The sequence below is a fragment of the Larus michahellis genome, chromosome 13 (genome assembly GCF_964199755.1).
Source record: "Larus michahellis chromosome 13, bLarMic1.1, whole genome shotgun sequence".
In the NCBI taxonomy this organism is placed as follows: domain Eukaryota; kingdom Metazoa; phylum Chordata; class Aves; order Charadriiformes; family Laridae; genus Larus; species Larus michahellis.
Window position 1 is genome coordinate 496,115 of NC_133908.1, and position 10,191 is coordinate 506,305.

Consider the following 10,191-nt stretch of genomic DNA (forward strand, 5'->3'; position numbering starts at 1 on the left):
GACACTTCATAGCGTACACGTTTCTGTTGGTAAGGTTGCTAGTTTATGTATTTAATATTGAGGCAGGAAAATAATTTTTTTAACATAAACTTTTGTGTCTCGTGACGATTATTGTCCCAGGCCAGCTTTGCCTCAGCTTCTCGCCTGCTGCAGGGCACAGCCTTGGGGGGTCCTGTCAGCAGGACCGTCACCGTCCTTGCTCTTCCCTTGCTGAAATGCCAGCCTTACCCTGGAACCCAAGGTCTCTGTCAGCGATCCTCCACCTCCTACGGATTTGCCTGGCTTCTCCTGCAGACTAGAACTGATACCGTGAGCTGGCGATTAAGGACTCTCTAAGACTCAATTTTGGAGTGTCAAAGCAGGCGTTCTTTATGGCAGCGCTGGGCGCACAGGGGATCACTCCGCCTCGTGTGCGCCCCGAGTTGCTCAACTACAAAGGTTATAAGCAATCGGAATATATGGATTCATTGCGTTTCCCAGAAATGGTTCACGTATTCGTTCATACTATCCCCTAGAACTCATGAATATATGTAAACGTCCTTGAGGCATGGGCATCCCTGTCCGTTGCTGGTCTTCCAGGGCCCTCTGCTGGTCGTCCATAGTCTTCCTCCCCGTGTCCGCTGGTTGGGCTCGGCCTTCGCGCACACTCAGTTCGTCTTTTGGCTTAGTCTGCGACTCCTGTTCTCGCCAAACTCGCTTCTTCCAGCATCTCTCCCCATCTACTCTGCTCGAGGGTACAATGTCTCAAGGCTTCCTTCTGTGCAGCTAAACCCAGCAGATCTCTAACCCAGCCGCTCCCAAAGCATTTCGGACTCAGCGACGTTATTGCAGTCAGGAGGGACCCAGGTGTTCTTTTTAACTCGGGACCAGTAAGGCCTGAGGGACCTTCCTCCCCAGCTGTGTCCGTGTCCTTTCGTGCTCTTCGAGGCTGCTCTATCACCAGCGACGGTATCGGAACAAAAACACCTGAGCTGGTGGCAACCAGTCCCTCTCCGGGTGTGAGAGACACGGTCCGGCCTGCATGTCTTTCAAGGGTTGTGTATTGCTGCTCTTCCTCGAGCAGGAACTCAACCAGTGCCCGCTGTGTGGGATGAGACCAGGCGGGTAACTCTTGGATGATCTTGCTGTCCCCTTTCTCATCAGCAAAGCTGCAGCTGCACGGCAGGAGCAGAGGAGACCCTCCTCTAAGCCTGCGCTGGAGGGAAGGCTCCAAGAAAGCTCTTCAGCACCTTTGGGACGCCTGGACGCCTCTGGGCACCGACCACATTGGTGCAAGGAGAGACCAGGTTCCTGGGGACGCCCAGGAGCCCAGGCTGCGTGTCCTGCCCCGTCCTTTCAGCGTGTGCAGAAACCAGGCACTTTGGGCCGCTCCAAGCCCTCAAACGCTCCCTCTTCTCCCTGGGCCGCAGGGAGAAATTCAGCGTCCCCTCAGCCTGGTGGGAGCCCCCCACCGCGGGTGCCACCGCCCTGGCTGCCCTGGAGGAGGGCAGGGGCTGGGGCTGTGGAGGCCCTTCCAAGGCTGCTGTTACTTGGACACTGAGCAAAGCCTCTGAGCGGGGAGGGACCTGGTGAGTCGTGTCAGTACGGCAGGAGCACGGCGCTGCAGAGCCCCTTGCTCTCTGGGAAAGGACGTGCCTGATTCCCAGTGTCGTGGGCAGGAAAAAAAAACAAAACAAAAAAACACCAAAACAAAAATAACCCCACAGAAGCCTTGGCTCAGCCTGGAAGGGTGGGTACCAGCCCAGGGTGTTTGCATGGTGCCCCCAGCCCACAGCCCTCATTTTCTCTGTCCCTTCATTCTGGGAAGCTGTGGCCACCCCCAGCTTGTGGTGGGGGTGCTGTACTGCCGCCGGCAGCGTTGCCGTGCCCGGCTGCGCCTGTGCTGTGGGCGCAGGTGATGGCGTGGGCTCCGCACGCTGCTGCTTCAAACCTGCTGCAAGAAGCCAGGCAGGGGCCGGTGCCACCACGCGGGCTCCTGCTGCCGGCATCCCTCTCTGATGTCCGAGTGCGTGGCTTTGGTTTTGCTTGCCAAGGAAGGGCGCGGGCAGCTGTGGCGCTGCAGGTCTGGTGGCCTCGTGCCCACCTCGCCCAGTGTGGCTCTGGCACCAGGGCCATTCCCTGTCTGCCTCCCCCGGGCCCCATTCGGCCGGGCTGAGGTGAAGCTGCCGGCTCGGCTGCCGGCTCGGCTGCCGGGCATGGTCTGCACGGCGGGACCCCTCAAGCGAGGGCACTGCCACCGGCTCATCAAGCGCCTCTTTGTGTGTGCGGGAGCTGCCAGCGCCTGGGAACACAGGACGCGTGTGGAGGCATCAGCCCCTGGTGCTGCCCTGTCTCCAGGGAAACATCCCCCAGCGGGGGAGGCATCCCCGGCCCCTGCCAGGGCACCCCTACCCTGCCTTTGTTGGCTCCGACGCAGTTCTTCGGGAGACGAGGGGATAAAGTCTTCCCTTTCCTGCCAGCCTCCAGCTCCCGCTGCAGCTGCCTGGAAGCGGCTCCCCTCGCCCTGAAAGGGTCAGCTGTGGCTCCCCGCAGCAGCGAAGGCCGGCGCTCAGCGCCGCAGACAGCACCGGGCCAAGGCGCGGCAGCACTCGGGGCTGCCCGCGCAGTGTGGCCCTTGTCAGTACTGGCAGCTGCGGGCGGCTCCTTGTCCTGGGCCCTGCGGGCAGCTGGGCATCCCCTGCCCAGCCCGGGGAGGAGCTGCTGGGGCGCAGCGGTGGTGCTGAGTGCGGCACCATGGTGCCGGGGGGCAGGTGCTGGCTCTAGGCCACTGAGACTTCCATGTGCCCTTGTTTCCCCTCTCTTGTCTCTGCCCCTCCTGAGCCTGCCCAGCACAAGCCGCTGCCCAGACACACTGAGCCAGGGGACGGCTGTGGCAGGGTGGGCTGTTTTTTTTCTTAAACCCTCTTCCGCTCTGCAGCACCTGAGCGCGACCACAGGAGGTTTCTCACATTCCCCCCGCCACCGTCAGCCCAGCTCCCTCCTGGAGTACTGTGGAACAGGGATGTCCCTCCGGGGTGCCGGGGGAGGTGGCTGCAGCGGGATGGAGAGGATGTGACCGAACGCTCGGTGCAGGGGGGAGCTCTGTTCCTACTCGTGCAGCTGGGCCGGGGCTCTGGGTACCTTGGGGCCCAGCTCCCAACTGCTCCTCCCGGGTCCTGCTCTTGCCTTGCTGTCCTTCGGCTCAGATGGGGCCATGGCCTCAGCGCTGTCGGCTCCAGGTAGCCCTCCACTCCTCGGAGCTGCTCGCCCGCCTTCAGGCACCACGCTAGCTGGAGAGGAGCGCTGCTCTGCCCCGTTGCGTGGGCAGCACCAGCCTCCCACCTCGCAGTCCCCCCCAAACCCATCCTGCAGCGCGCTGTAGGTCCAAATCAGCCGTTGCCCAGAGAGCCTGAGCTTTGAGAGCTGGTTTTGCAGCAGCGCCCACAGGCAGCAGGAGCACAGATGCTCTGGATGCATCTTCCAAATGCAAAGCAGCAGATGCACATGGAGCAGAAACCCTAGAAGGATGCAGAGCTGTCTGCTCCTCCTCTGCCCAAGGGCTTGCACCCCAGAGCAGGGAAGGCATATGCCCTGGCTGGCATGGCTACTCCTCGTATGGCTCCAGCCTGTCCCCATGCTCACCCCACACCTGACCCGCCAACGCTCAGGGGCTGTGTGGCCACCAGCCTGGAGGACAGATGGGTCTCACGTGGCTTCACGCAGGGCAGGGGCTGTGATGGCTGCAGCGGGGCCAGCCCCGGTCACCTCCGCACGGGCTCTGGCCCTGAGCATCGCTCCAACCTTTCACTGGGGGAAGCCCTGGAGGGTGGTGAGGGTGACAGCGGAGCCCACTCTGTCCCTGGAGCACAGGATGAGGCCCTGCAGCCCATGGGGCTGGTGTGGGGCAGGTGCCCCGAGGCCGGGGCTGGAGTACAGCAAGCGCATCTTGTGCTGGGGTGGGACGCAAACAGTGGGGCTTCCAGGGGACAGAGCGGGTGACTGGCACAGATGTAAGGTCACTCCCGGGGCAGCGGGGCCGTGAACGGTTCCCTTTTTCCCAGCCTTCCCTCCAGGGAAAGTGGTGCCTGTGGTAGGATGGCTCCCACCTGCCAGCCCCATTGTTACCGTCTCCTCTCTGCTGCGCTTCTGCAGAGGAAGGGGGCTGTGGTGGGTGCTTGCCCCTCCTGCAATTTCCTCCGCACCCTCAGCCCTTCCTCAAGGGCCCTCCTTACTGGGATTCATGTTCCCCTCATGCAACCTGGAGCCATGTCTGTGGCCGCCCTGGCAGGTGTTCCAAATGTTCTGGTTTGGGGACATTTCACAGGGAAAAAGAAGTCCGCAGCCCTACGGAAGCAAGGTTTGGGCAAGGGCAGGCACTGCCCAGAAGGAGAGATGGGCAGGATTTGCCATTTTTTGTCATGCCGTTGGTTCGGTAGAGCTGCGCGGTTGAGCTGAAGGGGAAGGAAGAGCATCAGGAGGCTATGGAGCGTGACGAGCCTGCCCCAGTTTGGTGCTGCTGCCCTGGGCTGGCATGGGCATGGAGGGGCGGCAGCAGGGACTGCTGCAGGGAGGGACTCTTCACCAGGTGCCTGGGGGGGACACTGCCTACAGCCGGTGTTACGCTGCCCTGGTGTCCTGTCCAGACATCTCACGACCCGTGGGCCTGAGGACCTCCTACCTACATCTGTGCTGCCTGGTGGTACTCTGTCTCCCTGCACACGTGGCTCTGAGGCAGCCAGCCTGTCGCTCTACGCGACTGCGCGAGGCTCAGTTCGGTACGGGCTGGGCAGGCTGCGCCCGCAGAGGTATGTGTGGATGCCGAGACAAGACAGCAAAAAACCCAGCAGGATTTGCAGAGCTGGGGGAGGAGGAAGAGGAAAGCGCATCCACCCACACGTGCAGCACTGCCAAGCGCGGCACCTGCTCAGCTCAGACCCAGCTGGCTCTAGTGCAACCTCTCTGGTGGGGTGGTGTCCCCGCCACAAGGCTTGGCTGGCCCCGTCCCAGCTCCCGCAGCGGCACTATCGGCAGCTTGAGAAGCTCACTCAGAGGCGGTCGTTAGACTCCATGGAAGGGCTGCCCATTGCCGGGCAGGAAGGGGTGACACATCTGCGGTCTTCCAGAAATACCACCACAGCCCAAAGTAGTACAGGCTCCCGCCGACAGCAGTGTGGGACGGGTAGCTCTTCTACCCAACGCAATGCTCCAAAGACCCTGTGCTGCCTGCCCGGTGTCAGCACAGCAGGCAGACACCCAGGGGCCCGGGCATCACCCCTTGGATTTGGGAAGGGTTTTCCTAGAGGACCCCTCCAGCACCAGATTGTGCCTGGGGAAAAGACTTGGCTCACCTGAGCTCAAGCCAAATGCGCCCAGCTCCCAGCGCGCCGGGTCCAGCGGACCACTGGGACCCTCTGGGAAAACCGTGCCCAGAGGATGCAGCACCCCCGTGCCCCCACCCAGCTGCCTGGGACAACCCTCACGAAGCTTTTCTCCGGGAAGGAGCCGAGCAGCCTCCAGACATGGCTGTACGCACCTTGGCTGGGCCCCGAAGGCAAGCTGGGCAGAGGGGACCGCTGCCCGGGCGACCGTGAGAGCGGGGGCTCGTAAAGGTGACAGCGGCCGTGCCAGAGCCCCGTCGCCGCCGGCAGCGCCGCTGGAGGGGAGGCACGTCCCCAGGCGGCGGCGGCGACGGACGACCGGGCCTGGGGCTGGCGGCGCAGGGGCTGCCCCCGGGCCGGCAAACCGGCGGTCCCGGCCGGAGCCCCGCGGGGAGTCCCGGCGCCGCACAGGGGGGACAAGGCGGGGAAAAGGGGGGCGGTGCGAGGCCGCGGGCGCCGGGCTCCAGCCCCGCCGGTGGCCGCCCTCCCGCGCCCAGCGGAGCAGCGGGAAGAAGGCAGCGGGCTCCGGCAGCGGAAAGGGCGTTTATTGCGGGGGGGCGCGGGCCCTAGAGCTTGGTGGTGGCCGGGGGCAGCTCGGAGCGCTGCGGGGGGCCGCTGAGCGTGGGGCAGGCGGCGGGCGAGCGGCGCGGCCCCAGCGGCAGGCGGCAGCGGGCGCGGAAGCGGCCGTCGAGGAAGGCGCAGAGCAGCGGGTTGAGGCAGCTGTTGCGGTGGGCCGGGCAGGAGGCGTAGGGGTGCAGGCGGGCGATGAGCCCCAGCAGCGCGCAGGGCAGCCCCAGCAGCCCGGCGGCCGCCAACGCGAAGAGGCTCTTGAGCAGGTGGAAAGGCAGCCAGCAGCCGGCGAGGACGGCCACCAGCGCCGCCAGCAGCCGCAGCAGCCGCCGCCGGAGGTGCCGGCGGACGGCGCCGGCCACGCAGCAGCAGCAGACGGCCACGAGCAGCAGCGGGGCGGCGAAGCCCAGCGCCGTGCCGCCCAGGCTGAGCGCCGCCGCCCGCCCCGCGCCTCCCCGCCGCCAGCTCGCACAGCGTCCGGTTGTGCGGCCGCGACGCGGCAGCGCTGGGCGCTGAGGCCGCCGAGGCAGAAGGCGGAGGCGAACGTGCCGAGCAGCCCCAGGCAGCTGCTGGGCTCGCAGAGCACCGCCCCGAAGGGCCAGCGGAAGCGCAGCGCCGTGGAGGCGGCCCAGAGCGGCAGCGTGGCCACCAAGGCCAGGTCGGCCGGCGCCAGGTTGCCGATGTAGGCGTCGGCCGAGCGGCGCCGCCCCCGCGGGCCGCGCCACACCGTCAGCGGCACCAGAGCGTTGCCCGACAGCCCCAGGGCGAAGACCAGCAGGTGGAGCAGCGGCAGCAGCGAGAAGGACGCCTCCCAGTCCGCCTGCCACTCGCACGCCTCCCCCGGCCCGTTGCCCGCCGTCTCCTCCCCGCAGCAGTAACACTCCGCCCCCGCGTACTCCATGGCCGCCCCCCGCGCCCCGCCGCGCCGCTATAAGGGAGCCGTCGGCCCCGCCGCCACCCCCGCCCCGGGGCGGCCCCGGGACCCTCGCTCCGCCCCGGCGCCACACATCCCCCCCCCGCCTCGCCCCTCGGCCGGGTGCTGCCCGGCACCCCCCGGCCCGAGGGTGCCTCGCAGCATCTGCGCATCCCGCGGCTGGACCTGCTCCAACAGGTCCGTGTCTGTCTGGTGCTGGGGGCTCCAGGGCTGGACTCCAGGTGGGGTCTCCTCAGAGCGGAGCAGAGGGGCAGAATCCCCCCCCCTCGCCCTGCTGCCCACGCTTCTTCTGATGTGGCCCAGGATGCGGTTGGCTTTCGGGGCTGCCAGTGCACATTGCCAGCTCATTTCCAATTTTTCACCCACCAGTACCCCCAAGCCTGTCTCCTCAGGGCAACTGTCAATCCATCCATCCATCCCCAGCCTGTATTGATACCGGCGAATGCCCCGACCCAGGTGCAGGACCCTGCATTTGGCTTTTTTTAACTTCATGAGATTCACATGGGCCCACTTCTCCAGCACGTCCAGGTCATCGTGTTGCCCGTAACTAGGAAAAGATTAGTAACAAGTAGCTGAGAAAGCGTAAGCTACATACTTGTATTGGAACACCACGAGTGCATAGAGTGAAGAGCTTCAAGACTGTAGCAGGGACTGCTGGCAGTGGAAAATATCCCTGCCTGGTCCTAGACCCCTCTGGGAAGGTTCTGCCACCAGAAAGCACGTGAGCAGGATGGCGAGAGGAATCTCTCCCTCTGCACAGCATAGGCATGGGGAGATTTGCTGCGGTCCCGTTCACGGAATCACGGAATCACGGAATCTTCAGAGTTGGAAGGGACCTCTAGAGATCATCTAGTCCAACTCCCCTGCTAGAGCAGGATTGCCTAAAGCACATCCCTCAGGGCTGCATCCAGGCGGGTCTTGAAAATCTCCAGAGAAGGGGACTCCACAACCTCCCTGGGCAGCCTGTTCCAGTGCTCTGTCACCCTCGCCGTAAAGAAGTTTTTCCGTGTATTTGAACGGAACTTTCTATGTTCTAGCTTGTGCCCATTGCCCCTTGTCCTGTCGCTGGGAACCATTGAAAAGAGCCTGGCTCTGTCCTCCTTAAACCCACCCTTTAGATACTTGTAAACATTAATCAGGTCCCCCCTCAACCTTCTCTTCTCCAGGCTAAAGAGTCCCAGCTCTTTCAGCCTTTCCTCATAAGGGAGATGCTCCAGTCCCATAATCATCTTGGTTGCCCTACGCTGGACTCGCTCCAGTAGTTCCCTGTCCCTCTTGAACTGGGGAGCCCAAAACTGGACACAGTACTCCAGTTGTGGCCTCACCAGTGCAGAGTAGAGGGGGAGAATGACCTCCCTCGACCTACTGGCCACAGTCTTCCCTATGCAGCCCAGGATGCCATTGGCCTTCTTGGCGACAAGGGCACACTGCTGGCTCATGGATAATTTGCTGTCTACCAGGACCCCCAGGTCCTTCTCCTCAGAGCTGCTTCCCAGCCTGTCCGCCCCTAACATATACTGGTGTTTGGCATTCTTCCTTCCCAGGTGCAGGACCCTACACTTGCTTTTGTTGAACCTCATTAGGTTCTTCTCTGCCCAGCTCTCCAGCCTGTCCAGGTCACGCTGGATGGCAGCACGGCCCTCTGGAGTGTCGGCCACCCCTCCCAGCTTGGTATCATCAGCAAACTTGCCGAGGATACACTCTGTCCCCTCATCTAGGTCATTAATGAATATATTGAACAAAATTGGACCAAGTATTGACCCCTGAGGGACACCACTGGTTACAGGCCTCCAACTGGACTCTGTGCCGCTGATCACAACCCTCTGAGTTCTGTCACACAGCCAGCTCTCGATCCACCTCACTGTCACTTCGTCTAGCCCATACTTCCTCAGCTTCCTAATGAGGATGTTATGGGAGACAGTGTCAAAAGCCTTGCTAAGGTCAAGGTAGATGACATCTACGGTTCTCCCCTCATCCAGCCAACCCGTTATAACATCATAGAAAGCTATCAGATTGGTCAGGCATGATTTGCCCTTGGTAAATCCATGCTGACCACTTCCAATAACTTCCTGTTCCACTATGTGTTTGGAGACGACATCCAGAATGAGTCGCTCCATTACCTTCCCAGGGACAGAGGTGAGACTAACCGGCCTGTAGTTCCCTGGGTCCTCCTTCTTGCCTTTTTTGAAGATTGGAGTGATGTCAGCCTTCCCCCAGTCCTCACCTTATTATTCTGCCTGAAAGGGGAAGTTGTTCTAGTTTCTTTTCTAGTAAAACCTGGCAGTAGACATACAAAGCTTCCTCAATCGCCATCTGAACTAGCAAGACCAGACCACCCATCCCACGCCCCAGTCCCTGGCCATTCTGGGGAACCATCGCAGAGGGGTGGTGTTGGCGTGAGGAGGGGGACCAGCCCACGGGACAGGTTCAGGGACAAGCTGATTTCTTGCATCAGATGAACTTGGAGTCTCTTCTCCAGCTTCCAGTTCACGCCGAAACCCACTGACCTGCCGCCTGTGCAGCACCTCCGGTGAGGAGGCAGCAGCTGGGAGCTGACCTAGGGGACGGGTGCAAGGGTGCTCTGGCTGGTGGAGCCCGCTGGGGCCAGCGGCACAGCCCGCGTCCTCCAGAAGACTCAGCCTCCATCTTGTGGGGACTTACACAGCCATGGTGTGAGGCAGACCCACGGCACAGCTCTGGTTCCTCCAAATGCCATCTCAGGCCTCCCAAGAGGATGGCACACGGCCACAGGAGCAAGCAGGTGATGCCACCCACCCTCTGTGTGTGTCACCCAGCAGAGATAGTGGCTTTTGGGAATCACCTGTCATTCTTCGAGCAGCAAAAAGCCACCCCCTGTCAAGGTGACACTTTCAGTTCAGCCACAACCAGCGCAGGGGGACAGGGAGCGCTCAGCCAAGAGCCCCAGCAGCTCTGCGGGGCCGGGCACTTGCAACAGAGCTAATGGCGAAACAGTTCCCAGCCGCAGCAGGAGAGCCCCCTCCCCCAGCCGCCCGGCCAGACGAGCCCCCCGCCCACGCCTGGCTCTATGGGGTGCCTCAAGCCCCACCTGGGGACACCACCTGCAGCCAGGCTGTGTCGGGGACAGTGAATCGCACCTGGAAACAACACAACCCTGCCCTGGGCAGCAGGGCTGGGGCAGTGCGAAACCCTTTGCATCCTTGGAGCACCACCTCCCGGCGCCCATCAAAGCTCCCCATCTTCTCCAAGGGTCAACCTCATCACTCTGCAGCGACGAGGGCTCCGGGAGCCTTCCTGCGAGCGTGTGCAGCACAGCTCCAGGATATCCTCAGTGGCACCAACGTGTCCTGA

General features: G+C 62.7%; 1 protein-coding gene across 1 annotated transcript; it reads right to left on the reverse strand.

The window, feature by feature from the left end:
* Nucleotides 1-5,923: 5,923 nt before the first annotated feature.
* LOC141750907 (apelin receptor B-like) lies at nucleotides 5,924-9,507 on the reverse strand. Its single transcript, XM_074606880.1, is given in 5 exon segments — nucleotides 5,924-6,382; nucleotides 6,384-6,417; nucleotides 6,419-6,832; nucleotides 6,834-7,026; nucleotides 9,369-9,507. Coding segments are annotated over 5 exon segments (1,239 nt in total).
* Between the last annotated feature and the right edge of the window lie 684 nt (nucleotides 9,508-10,191).